The 13,839-nt window shown below is 32.8% G+C and overlaps 2 protein-coding genes and 1 pseudogene across 3 annotated transcripts; 2 read left to right on the forward strand and 1 right to left on the reverse strand.

The window, feature by feature from the left end:
- Positions 1–1,780, forward strand: LOC114422507 (galactomannan galactosyltransferase 1-like). The gene has a single exon (XM_028388900.1). It carries the CDS (start codon positions 274–276, stop codon positions 1,621–1,623), a length of 1,350 nt encoding a protein of 449 aa, XP_028244701.1. The 5' UTR covers positions 1–273; the 3' UTR covers positions 1,624–1,780.
- Positions 1,781–4,917: 3,137 nt separating this feature from the next.
- On the reverse strand, positions 4,918–6,318 carry LOC114422516. 2 transcript variants are annotated; one of them, XM_028388920.1, is made up of 4 exons: positions 6,089–6,318; positions 5,939–5,999; positions 5,650–5,858; positions 4,918–5,546 (listed from the first exon to the last, which is right to left on the reverse strand). In XM_028388920.1, the coding sequence occupies exons 1-4, from the start codon at positions 6,125–6,127 to the stop codon at positions 5,517–5,519; spliced, it is 339 nt and encodes a 112-aa protein (XP_028244721.1). In that variant the 5' UTR covers positions 6,128–6,318; the 3' UTR covers positions 4,918–5,516. The 2 variants fall into 2 exon arrangements, with proteins under 2 accessions (XP_028244721.1, XP_028244713.1); XM_028388912.1 differs by having other exon boundaries at positions 5,939–6,008.
- Positions 6,319–12,319: 6,001 nt separating this feature from the next.
- Positions 12,320–13,715, forward strand: LOC114396432 (annotated as a pseudogene).
- Positions 13,716–13,839: the final 124 nt, after the last annotated feature.

Here is a 13,839-nt window from a genome sequence, read left to right on the forward strand (position 1 = left end):
GTTTTTATTCTTTTCCCCAGTTCGTAACGTAGATGGTGCTGTCCCTTCTTTGATATAAACAACAATGCGCATCAAGATAGCCCCTCTAGAGTTTCCAACGTTAGAATCTCAGCAATTTGAGATGTTTATGCGTTACTCTTTCTTTCTGCCTTGAGCCTCACCTCTTCTAATTTGTAAAAAAAAATGGCGAGAATTCTGCGCAATCCGACGAGCGACACTTAGGCCGAAAGACACCAGCAAACAAAGCCAGCACCGCTTCCACGTTTTCTTAACATGGTTAAATCTGAACTCTCCAATCACTACCACAACAACAACAAGTCTCCCATGATGATGGCGAAGCCCCACAGAAACAAAAGCTCCTCTTTATTTCTCTCCGATGGATGTCTCTTCCTCGGAGGAGCATTCTCCGCTCTCATCCTCGTCTGGGGTTTCTCCTCCTTCACCACCACCATCCCTAACGACACCCCCAACTTCGAATCTCTTTCAAAAAACGACGCCGCTTCGCACCACATCGCTCCCGATTTCAACTTCGACCCACCCGACAGAACATTCTACGACGACCCGCAAATGGGTTACACCATGGACAAGAAAGTTCGCAACTGGGACGAGAAGCGCGAGGAGTGGCTGAAACTCCACCCTTCCTTCGCCGCCGGAGCGAGAGAAAGGGTTTTCATGGTGACCGGTTCTCAGCCGAAGCCGTGCCGGAACCCTACAGGCGACCACCTTCTCCTGCGGTTCTTTAAAAACAAAGTGGACTACTGTCGGCTCCACGGGTGCGACATTTTCTACAACAACGCGCTGTTGGAACCGAAGATGTTCGCGTACTGGGCAAAGTACCCAGCGGTGCGGGCCGCGATGGTGGCCCACCCGGAGGCCGAGTGGATCTGGTGGGTTGACTCGGACGCGCTGTTCACCGACATGGAGTTCAAGCTCCCCCTTGAGCGTTACAGGGAGCACAATCTCGTGGTTCACGGCTGGGCCCACCTCATACACGAGAAGCGGAGCTGGACGGGCCTCAACGCCGGCGTGTTCCTCATCAGGAACTGCCAGTGGTCGTTGGACTTCATGGAAGCGTGGGCCAGCATGGGCCCACAGAGCCCCAATTACGAAAAGTGGGGCCAGACGCTGAGGTCAACTTTCAAGGACAAGTTCTTCCCGGAGTCAGACGATCAGACGGGCCTGGCATACTTAATCGCCATGGAGAAGGATAAATGGGCGGAGAGGATTTACCTAGAGAGCGAGTACTACTTCGAAGGGTACTGGGAAGAAATTCAGGGAACGTTCAAGAACATAACGGAAAAATACAAGGAGATGGAAAAAGGGGTGCAGAGGTTAAGGAGGCGTCACGCGGAGAAGGTGAGTGAAACATACGGGGAGATGAGGGAAGAGTATTTGAAGGATGCTGGGAACGCTAAAGGGAGTTGGAGGAGACCCTTCATTACGCACTTCACCGGCTGTCAACCTTGTAGTGGAAAGTATAATGCTATGTATTCACCTCATGATTGCTCGAACGCAATGCACAATGCTCTCAATTTTGCCGATAACCAAGTCATGCGTAAATTTGGTTACAGTCTACTGGATAACGCCGTTTCCCCTCTCCCTTTTGATTATCCCCGTCATTGATTCACCAATGTCCACTCAGATTCCCTATCTATAATATTTTATTCCCAGTTTAAGGTATCTTTTCTCCTGCACTGGAGGGGTTTGGAGGGATAATTTCATTCTACCCCAATCCCTAAATGCCTGCCTTGTTTTTTTACTAAACAATTCTTCTTTTTTATCTCTTGCTGAATGCCTTGAAAATCACAACATGTTTTCCCTAATTCAAAATGGAGCATGCTCAAATATCCCCTCTCAAACCACCGCTAAAAGCATCAAGTGAAATCCTCTATATATCTACAAGTTTTACTAGTGTATTTACTTCATGAGTAACTTTGAAAAAAATATGAATGTTTGATATAAAATATTAATTTTAATTTAAAACAATAAAAGTACCCAAGTTAGTATATTTTGTAATACAATTTAATAATTCGTCATTGTTGGAAATTAAGATAGTAGCGTTTTGTATCACGATTTTGACCAAACTTCTTTTTTTTAGATACATTAGGCCTAACTTTTTCGTTACTAAACAACATTTATGATTGAAATTATATTTGAAATAAAAGAAGTCTTAGCGCTAATTGGAATCATTGAACCAAAGCTTTGAATTTAAAATGTGTGTTACTATGGATATAAAAAAAAAAAAGTGTATTACTATTGAGAGTTTTATAAGGTGTGCCCTAAGGAGGTGTCGCTATGATGCAAACATTCACTGTTACTGAGTGTGCTTGTATTGGTGATAGGTTGAATTCACCGTGATTTTTTAAACAATAAATAGTTATTTTTATGGTGAACTCACCATGATTTTACACTTACCATAACAAAACAGTAGCGAAAATGTCAATAAAGACGAATAGGAACCGCAGAACAGACGAAGGAAGTGTGATTTGTGCACACTGACACGATTTCAGTATTATATGCTTTCGGGTAATTGAATGAAACGATACCTTGTATTATTACAACATGCGGTTAGGGGGCGCAGATACCTTGTTGATTGTCGCTCAACCACCATGATCTTCAAATTATTTGAATCCACGAAAGTCAATCTACCCAAACCCAAGCATGTTTATTGTTATTATTATTATTTCCTGCAGTATTGGTTCTGACAATCATGGGATTGGCTAAAACTTGAAAGAGCACTTTCCATATGGCAGGCTAACTAACTTGTTTACTTGTTACTGATAATTTGCACAAGTCCGCGCATACGCAGTGATATAATTTGTCTTTTATAAATTTTGAGATATTTGAAGTGAGGAAGATGATTAAAAAGAAAAGATAAGAAAAAATAAAATCTTAAACATTATATATATGCTGCCAAGATTCTCTAACGACCATACCTTGTTTTGTTGTTCGTTGCGGAAACATTTTATCGTGGATCTAATAAATGCATTATTTTGGACCTGCAGTGTGAATGACCCGCTGAGTTTGGATAGGCCCACTATTTAAGATGGATAGATGAAGCATGTGGTTGCGTACAGAACCATCATGGACCTGTATTATCATCGGGCTTGTGGGGTCATGCTCACATAGTAGCATACCCAACATTAAGACATGTTAATACGTTACTTGCTACAGTAAACAGATACCTTCGCCCATTCTAGTTGCATCTACCTACCCTTTGTTTGTTTTTTTACCTCTCCTGGCTGGAAATGTTACATGTATAGAAGCATAGCAAAATAGCAGGGTTAAGCTTTATGACGTTGTTATGACAAATGTTCTAGTGTACCCAACATTAAGATGGCTCAATAAACTTGTGGTGTACATGTGAGTTGTGACGTGCATTCCGATATGAGTTTATACTAACTTAATAGTTTTTAACGATTATTTAAAGTAGTATTTTTTAATACATTAATTTTTAGTTTTTAGTTTTTTTTATATTTTTTATTTTCATCTATAATATATTTATTCAATTTCTTTATTTTTTTAATAAATTATGATTTTATTATTTTTATGTCATTTTATACTTTTCAGCTATTTTAATAGTTAATTTTACCGAACACATAGACTATGTTTGACAAAGCATTTCAGCTCATTTTTAGTTATTTTTACTAGTTGAACAGCTTATTTAATTGTTCGGTAAACAAGATCTTTTAGTAACTTCTTAGTAGCTTTTAGCATTCTTTTTTTTGAAATACTACTTGAAGTAATAATTTTTAAAACACTAGCTTCTAACTTTTAAATTTTTATATTTTCTTCCATTTTTATCATGAATACATTTATTTAATTTCCTTATTATCTTTTTTTAATAAATCATGATTTTATCATTTTTATGTTATTTTACAGTTTTCAGCTATTTCAATAACTAGCTTTACCTTACACCTTTTTTACTAGCAAAAAAATCATTTGATTGTTCGGTAAATAAGTTTTTTTAGTAACTTCTTAGTAGTCTCTAACATTTTTTGAAATACTACTTGAAGTAATATTTTTTAAAATACTAGTTTCTAACTTTATTTTTTTTTCATTTTTATTCTAGTTACCATTTTCAAGTAAATCATGATTTTATTATCTTTAAGTCATTTTATATTTTCCAGCTATTTTAACAGCTAATTTTATTGAACACTTATAATTTAATAAATTATTTTTTTGGCTTTCAGTTAACTTTCTAGCTTCCAACTAGCTTTTTAACTCGTTTTGTCGAACATAATCTTATAATTTAATAAACTAGCTTTTTAGGTTCCAACTACTAACTAACTTTTCAACTTACAACTAACTTTTTAGTTAATTTTGACCACATAATCTAAGTCCCCAAATTTCCAATGGATGGAATTTAAATAAATAGGCAATAATTCATTTACGGTGTGAGGTGGTTCTACACTAATTGTTGCAGCAGAGAGGGATGATAAAGTGAATTGAATCCATTGAAATTGGTCCATTTAACCTGATCAAAGTGTGTTTGGTTTGAATCCATTTTTTGAAGATTTATGTTTTGTACGTAGATTAATCCATAGTTACTCTTCTATTACCTATCTTTCTTTTTTATAAATTACAGCAGATCAATCCAGTCCAACATGCAAGTCACTTACGATTACGATTGGGTTAGAATGAGATTTTCAACCCGCTATCAAAATAGATTCAACTTAACCCAACCAAATTTTTAGCGAATTGAAAGTTGGTTTATCTAAGTGGAGTTGGGTTGATTCATTTTGTCATCCCTAATAGTGTAGGGGTGTGACATTATATTAGCATCTCAAATCCATTGAGGTCCGTTCAAAACATTCTCTAGGATTTCAGTAATTGATTAGTCAGTACATGACATGGAGATGAAAAAAAGTGAGAATGAAAAATTGAGAGAAACTGCGCAACATGGAAGTGCGAAGATGAAAAAAAATGAGGTTTACAACTTAATAATTAATAATTAATACCATAGGAGTCAAGAAACTGCATGTCATAAAGAATGTTCAGGTTACTTTAAGGAACTAGCATTACAGGATTTTTCAATTTTCATCCCCTAGAGCTAGTGGCGAGAAACACTGTCAAGTGCGAATCCATTAAATGGGTATACCACTTCGTCCTCCTCCTTTTCCATACTCCTCTCGTCATCTAATTTATACATTCCCCATATAAATTGGGGGGAAAATAAATGAAATTCTGAAGAAACTCGCAATCACATAGTCATGTCGTTAACCAAGAAAATTTCTAGAGTTAACAATACGCATAATCGTTTTAATACATCCATCCAATCTAAACTACTTCAAACAATCAAATCACGAGGTAAACGCTGAACTGTAATCTGATAAATTGCATGCTCTATTTTGTGATTGTTGCCGGCATATACTTATAAATGGGTTTCTTTGATATCTACAGTGGAACTTTGATTGGCGTTCTCCGAAGTAGTGGCATTTTGCTTTTCTTTGGCGAGCCTTTTTGCCATTCTCCGTTGCTTCACTTTCACTGATTTAGCACAAGCCGCCACATCATCACCTAAACCAAGTTGTGCGTGGCATAACCTTCAGAGACAACAACATACATAACGTGGCCATAAATTAGTTTTGGATAAATAACATAACAAATAAGGGATATTCAACGTGTTCTTCAGTTCCAGAACAGAACCTTCTTCAGGAGCATTTGATCGAACAGCTGGAGCATCGGAGGTGGCAACAACGGCCCAATTAGTTTTCCGCGATGAATGGCTTCTTCATTCAGCTTCTTCTTACGGATTTTCTTTCGTTGAACCCTTGTGAGCTTCTCCGTCGTCTCAGAGTCATCATGTTCTTCGTTGCCGCTCGTGGAGGCGTTGTTGTCGCAATCGTCCAAATTGTCTGCATTTTCAACGCAAATACCGAAATTGTTTCAATTTTTGCGATTGTTAAAGTATGCTCCTTGCTGTCCAAAATCGTACCTGAAATGATGTCAGAACCAGACCCGTCGTCGATAAAAGCTGCTTCCACAGGTTCCAACTCCTGTTCGCGCTAGACGATGATAACATTATATTAACCATCGAATTAAAAAAAAAACAAAAGTTGAAGAAGGAAAGGCAGAAAGATAGTACTTGTGGTTGAGGAGGAGAATCGGGAGAGGGATATAGCATATTAACGATGGCTTCGTTGAACCTTCATTTTCTGCCATCTGGGTTCATGAAAGTAAGCGTAAAAAATTAACACTTGTGCAAGGGCAATATTACTAATTTTCTGCTCAGGATCTGAAACAGAAATGCATCTTTTATACACATTGTCCAGATAGATTATACTTTAAGCTCTTTCAAACCTGATTCAAACGGTATAATACGTTAGTGTTTGGTTACTAATTGAACAGCATAAAATATACTATATATGTTATTTTTTAAAACAGTTATTATAAAGATTTTTTTATATAAAGATTCTGTCAAAAAATACTTATTATAAAGATATTATATATAATATATTTGTCATATGAAATATTAATAAATAATTTCAATTTTCTCTCTCTTAATCATCTAATTCATTAGAAGATAAAAATCCTACTTATTCTAGAGAGTGGACAAAAAGATAAGTAAATTCTTATCAATAACTATTTCGATCAACGATTAGATTCAGATAGAACGATTTAACTTAAATTTCAACACATTAATTACTTATGTTCAATAATTTTAATTTATTAGTAAATAAGCTTTTATAATACTGTGTTCAATTTTCATCAACATCCTTACTGCATTGACAAGGTAAAAAATATAACTAACTTAAAAATCGGTTAAACATTCAAGATACTGGACTAGCTGGTCCAACCGAAATTTAAAACACAGAAATGTAAAGTTGTGAAACCTAGTAGTTATTTTTACTATATTACACATTTTTTCATTTAACTTTATTAATTTACCAAACTGACCCTTATAAACAAAAATTCATTTTTTTTTCTTTCCTTTCAAACAAACTTGAGAAAGGTTAGCAAAAAGAATACAGCCCAACGTGAGAAGCCCAGCTAAGCAATTGAGAAATGTAGCCACACAAGGACCCAAAAATAACACGGAAATGTAGCCAGGCAAATAATCAAAGACACACAGCCTGTATCCACAGCATGCAGGCGATGTAGCCCTGGTCTATGCTTAAGTCATGTGTATTGTTGATTTTGGGCCTTTCTTTGGACCCTCGTGGTCTCTTGTTGGCAATTATTATTTAGACCTCCTTATCTTGTTAATGTTATTCCTTTTTTTTCTTCAAAAATATCCTCAAATCAAAATTAAATTCCTCCATATTATATAAGGCGTTGTTGTTGTATATGTCCCTTTTTATTTCAAAGTTTAATTTTTCAAACATTCATCATGTGTTTAGAAGAATGACTTGTAAACAATTGACGCACCACAAACATTTCAAAAAATGGAAACGCTACGCCTATCGCCGCTGGAACACTCCATATATGGGACCTCTCTTTTTTGTATATTTTTGTTGAACTTAGCATCTCAGAGCATGTTTGGTTCCACGTCCAAATGCCTTCAATGTGAGTTTAATGGTGGTCAAACTTGATTTTTCCATTGACCATGATGTTTGGTATTATGTTGAAGACTTGATTATGTGGTTCGGATCCAAATCTGAAGGAAGCTACATGGGAGTGGCTTTTGTGTCAATTAAAATTGATTCTCTCTTGAAGACATGTTATTTTCCCAAGTTTATCCTTTCCTTTCAAACCAAACCCAACCATGTCCCCATGTTCATTTGTACTACTATTGATAGCAATTAGTTGTTGCCATTCAAATGATTTATCAAGAAGATAGTCATGAGCTAATTTAAACTTGAAGATAGTAATTTTCTTCCCTTGCGAATTGCTAATTAATGATGAATAACTTTCCTTTGCAGCAATTCTATTCTTCTTTAAAATATGATTTGTGATAATGAGAGTTTTTATGGTATCACCAAAAAATTAGGGGATTTTGATATTGTTGATTTTTTAACCAATAAAATTGTCATGTCATTTATCTTCTCATTAATTAAAGAAATTTTTATTTATTTCAAATTAGTCCTCGATTCATTATTTATAAAAAAAAATAAAATTATAACTATTTTAAATAAAAAAAATCTGATTAAACACAAGTTTAAAATTCTAAACCTTAATATCCTTCACCCGATAAATCAATTGATTTAATGATTAATTCCTATAGAGCAGCTGTTACGTTCAAGAGAAGTAGAATTATGATTTTGTCTCTTCGTAACTTGCATTCACAATATGATAGGAGAAGAAAAATGACAAGAACATGAAAAAGCATCATCATGCTCGTCTCCATTTGAATCTTGGTTGGTCGAGAAAAACTTAAACTTTAGTAGAGATTTGATGGTTCTAGTTGTAGTGAAAGTGTGCCTAATAGTAATCCTAATAAGAACATCTAAAAGAGACGGAAGCTTCGGCTTTCTTCAATACAATTATATTTTTGAAATGAAATCACAATTTTATGAGAAATTTTATAGTGAGTAAAGATTAGTTCCATATACACAAGATTAATACATTCACAATTCTATTTCTCTTGAGCGTAGTAATCACTCTAAAGGAACTAGTGTGGTTTATAAGATGTTGAAGATTAGGGATCAAACTTCTAAACTTACGTTTAATTACATTTTTAATTTAAAATAGTTGTAATTTTATTTTTTTAAAAGCAATATTTTAATTAATCAATGATTAATTTGAAAAAAAAAAACAAAAGTTTCTTTAATTAATGAGAAGCCAAATAACATGATAATTTTATTGATTAAAAAATCAACAGTATCAAAACTCTCAAATTTTCTTAGGGTAACATAGAAACTCTATTGTGATAATTACTTGTGAATTGTAGTGGTTAAGTATTTTTTCTTTTACAACAATGTAATGATTAAGTTAATGTTATATTGTTTGTGTTCTTTAAATAACTTTTAAAACGCTCTAGGGGTCCGTGAATAAATGACAGACGAAGTTGAAAATCATGGATTAAGTTAAATTATTACGTAAATAATTATTATTTTTCAAACCTAAATGATTATTTTTTTATAAGATAGATAATAATGAATTAATTTTATGTAAAGAAAAACCAAGCTATTTAATATTAAATTATTAATATATATATATATATATATAAATTACAATACAAAAAGGACTAAATAAAAAATATGTATGAATATTAAAACACACGTGGGTAATTATACACCCAAAATCAATTTTGAATGAAAGTTTTCAAACAATTTTATGTGATAAAATTAATTTTTTAATATATATTATCCAAAAAAAATTACGTTACAATAAACTTACATTTACTTAAAATTAATTATCTATAATCATGTTAATTTAAAACCAATTCTACAAAAACATATCTAAACACACACTCATTGCTTGGGAAGGGCTTCGGGACAAAATGTGTATTCAATTAGGGCAGTTATTGTATCCAGTTTTCATCTTAGCTTATTCCCTCTTCTTTTTTTTTTTTCAAAAAATGTCTGTTTCAAAAAAAAAAAATACACTCCCAAATATACTTACATCATTCTCTGCGCAAATAAATTGAAAAGAGGATAAGTGGATATAGGAGCTGCCTTCACTTATTACTTACAGACTTACAGTAATTTGTATAATTATTTTACAATTGGCAGATTAACAACGCAAGCCTCAAATGCTTATTTATGCAATGACTCCGCGTCCAGAGCTGATAGTCAAAATTGAAATTTCGTTCATATTTTATTTAGGCATTTATCTGAGAACTGAGAAGGCTTAAACTATAAAATAATTATTTTGTTTCGACTAAAATATGTTTGATTTCTAATAAATATTAAAATTTTTTATTTGTCACTTAATAATTTTTTCTTTTTTTTCTCCTTGTTAAAAGAAATATTTTTGGTACTTGATATTTTTTAATCTCTTATAAATTGGTAAATTTTTGTATTTGATTCTTGATAAAAAAATTTATTATTGTTATTCCCTTTTGAAAAAAACTAATAATATATGAAATTTTTTATCACGAAGCAAATAATAAATTTTATAATTTAACAGGGATTAAAAAGTGTCAATGATTAAAAAGAAAACTTTTGTTTTAATAGAGACTTAATGAAAAAAAGATTATTAGGAAGCAAATATAAAATTTAAGTATTTATTAAAAATCAAAAATATATTTTAATCTTTTAAAAATAAATTGATTTAACCACACGCTAGCCTTGGGACAGAAAATTAGCCTATGCACATATAGAGTGTTTTTGTTTGTTTATATCCAGAAATCGAAATTCGTATAAAAAAATTTATGATAACTCACACATTTTATATAAAATTTAATTAAAATATGTACATTAAAACCTAGTCTCATGTAAATCTTATATGTTCATTTGCATCCTTGTATCAACAACTATCAACAAGGCATATGGGGCCTGAAACATTGATATCGCTCAAAAACTTTATACAAATTTAATGCTTTAAATTTTATAACGAATAGCTGTATTAGGCATTAATTAATTTAGACTTTAGAATATACATGCCGCTGGACATTTTGTGAGCTGTGATAAATGTCACACGCTTGTAATGTCGGAACAACTCATTCACGTAATCTTCTCTTTCTCTCTCATAATAATAATAATAATTCTGTGTGCAAGTGTGCATTGAGTATTTGTTTGCAGTTAAAAGTAATCCCTTCCCAAATTTAAAAATTAATAAAATAATTTTTTATTTTAATATTTTCTATTACACGCGATTAATAATCAAACTTTGTTCGCGATTTCATCATCTACATATTATACCATGCTTTGTTAGTTTTTGCTTTACATGGTAAATAAGATGGAAGTACAACTCATTGGTCAAGTCGTAGGACAACGAGGACTTGATATTAGCCAGCTAGATAATGGATTTGGTACGTTTGACGACATATTTGGATAAACAGTACACTTAATTATTTATTCAGTAAATTTTTATCACTCTTGAAGTTATATTATAATTGATAAATTTAATAAATTTATTTTCATAAGGTGATATGATTTTTGGTATATAATAGATATAATGAGATTTAGACTTATGAACTCATATAGACATCTAAATCTTCACTATTTGGACCTTATAGATAACAATTCTATAAAAAAAAAAAGTAGTTGTACTTTTTTAAAATATTATACACAATTGATGTTTACAGTTTTTGAGTCAGATGACATAAATTTTATTTGTTTTCATTTTTAAAATTTTGTTCAACGCTAACTAATTTTTTTTCTTCTTTCAACTCTAATTACATTTAAAAAGGTGAAACAAGTTTAAAATAAATACATTATTATTTTCTACATTGAAATGTTTGTTAAATTCATCCACTCGTTTAATCGGAATCATTAGATAAAAATTTGACAATTCATATTTAATCTTGAAAAATAAATTCAAATCAAAATACGTATTTGAGATGTGAAATGTCTAAGTTTTATATGATAGTATTAATTAATGATTTCGTCAATATAGCCTTACCATTAGTCTTCTTTAACAGATGTAAAAATCAGACTAGAGTATACAATTCAATAGGGATTTGGTCACTTAACCGGTTTATCAACTCTGAAAGTCGATATGATAAATAATCAACGTAAACTCTGTGGAAATGGTTTTAAAACTAGACAAAGTGATCAAAATCGTTTCGCTGGAAAAAAACATTTAACTAAATTAACTCAATATTATAATTGTACAATTCAAATAAGAAATGATGATTAATACTTATGTCGCCCATGCTTATTTAATTTTTATTTATAGTTGTTAATATGCGTTGTTGCATTTAAAAGCTATGAAAAACTTGATTTAGTTTTATGTTTAATTATGTATATTATATGTTGGGTATTTCTAATCAGTGTGTTTAATATATTGATTAACAAACTAAATGATAGATAGTTGAATATTAGGCATCTCAATAAATAAATAAAAATTCATTTTTAATTCTTGAATTAATGTCCAAGGGCCCTGGTAACATTTACCTTGCATGTTATAAGTTATCAATAACAATATCTATAAATAAAATTTATTTTTAATTTTTAATTTTTTAAATTTAAAACGGTTTGGTGGAAACCGTCTTAGTTGGAACAATTTTAAAGACGGTTTTTACTAAAACCATCGTTGTTGTGCATAAGTAAAATTTAAAAAATCGACTGAAGCACTCCTCCAGTTCTCACGTTTATGAAACTTGAGCTTGATCTCATGACAAAATCCCTAAATCCTTAAACCTCTCTTGTTCTCATGGTACCCTAACTTTGACTACTCCTCGTGCTCACGCGAGATCAACTTCGAGAACCTCTCACTGCGGGATGAGCAGGAGAACCAAAACACGACAATCAACTTTCCTACGTCGGCGATGATACCAAGATCTTCACCGTCGACCGCTCCATTAAGTTCCCCGCCTTCCTCTCCAAGGTCGTCGCCCTCTATGACTCCCCGCCTCACCTTTAAGTACCGGCTCTCCAACAAAGACCTCGATGCCCTCATCTTTGTCACCAACGACAACGACCTCGAACACATGATGCACGAATACGATAGACTCTATCACCCTAACCTAAAACCTATTAGAATGAGACTCTTTCTTTTCATACTCTCTAATTCAAACCCTAATTCCTATTTCTCCTCCAAACGAGGTTGTTTCATTGAGGCTCTTAATTTGGGACCAATTCCTTCTCAACCAATTCATGAGGGCATTGTTGTTGATACCTATCTCCAAGTGGGAAGATTTAACAGATGACAAGGAAGCAATTCAAGTATTGGAAGAGGTATACGATGATGACGTTGAAGAGCTTGAAGTGCTAGTAGGCCTGATGGCAGAGAAGAAAATAAAGGGTTTTGCAATCAGTGAGACAACTTATGTAATATTCCAACTCATGGCAACCAGGTAAAAGCAATTAAAACTTAAAAGCACCTTTTTTTCTAACTTATGTTTATACACCTGGCAAAGTTGAATGCTTCCAACAAATCATATCACTTCTATGTTGTAAGTTTTACTAGTAATAGAAATGTTGAAGACATAATTAGCAGTGGAGCTTAATTGAACAGGGTATAAAAGGATCAGTGGGAAAAATGTGAAAAATTTTATTTTATAGTATTTCATGGTGGGCTAAACAAAATACTACACAATAGGTTATAAATTGTTTCTTTAATACAAATAAAAAAATAAAAAAATAGATCTTCCATTTTAGTTCTTAATTCTAAATGATACATTGGGTGTGATATAGCCTAAGATCTTTGAGCTTGTGTGAAGTGATTTTGTAAAGCAAATTATGGTAATGAATAAGAACTTTTGCACGTTTGCAGGAGGTTAGAAGCTGACAAGTTCTTCACAAGCAACTTTAATGAAGAGACATATACAAGAAGAGACTGAAATGGGTGAAAACAACTAAAAGCCTGAAGGATGTTATTGATCGTCACTACCCTAAAATGACACACAAGTGATTAAACTCTTATAGTGCTTTCTCTGTTTGGGACTCACCACCAAATACTCACAATCATATACCTCTATATCTTCATGTTCCCCACTAATTTGTTTGCCCTCACCATATCACTTTATTATTAGTTTCGTTGAGGCTTTTAATTTGGGACCGATTCCTTCTTAACCCTCACTTTGGTTTGTCACTTCCTGATCCTTGCTATGGCGGCATTGTTCTTGTGCTCTAATGCATCCACTTTCATCAACAAGTAAAGTGTTAATATTGTAATTTGTTTTGGTTCTTAGATATTCGATTTATTATGTTGGTTGATTAAATTGCTTGTTTTGATTTTGATTAGGAGTCCACCAAAGATCCCATCATTAGGATTGATATTTTCTCTTTAGGAATGATTTTCCTCTCTTCAATAGTTGTGTATATGCTAGGAGGTTACTATTTTCCA

This window comes from Glycine soja, chromosome 1, assembly GCF_004193775.1.
Source record: "Glycine soja cultivar W05 chromosome 1, ASM419377v2, whole genome shotgun sequence".
Lineage (NCBI taxonomy): Eukaryota > Viridiplantae > Streptophyta > Magnoliopsida > Fabales > Fabaceae > Glycine > Glycine soja.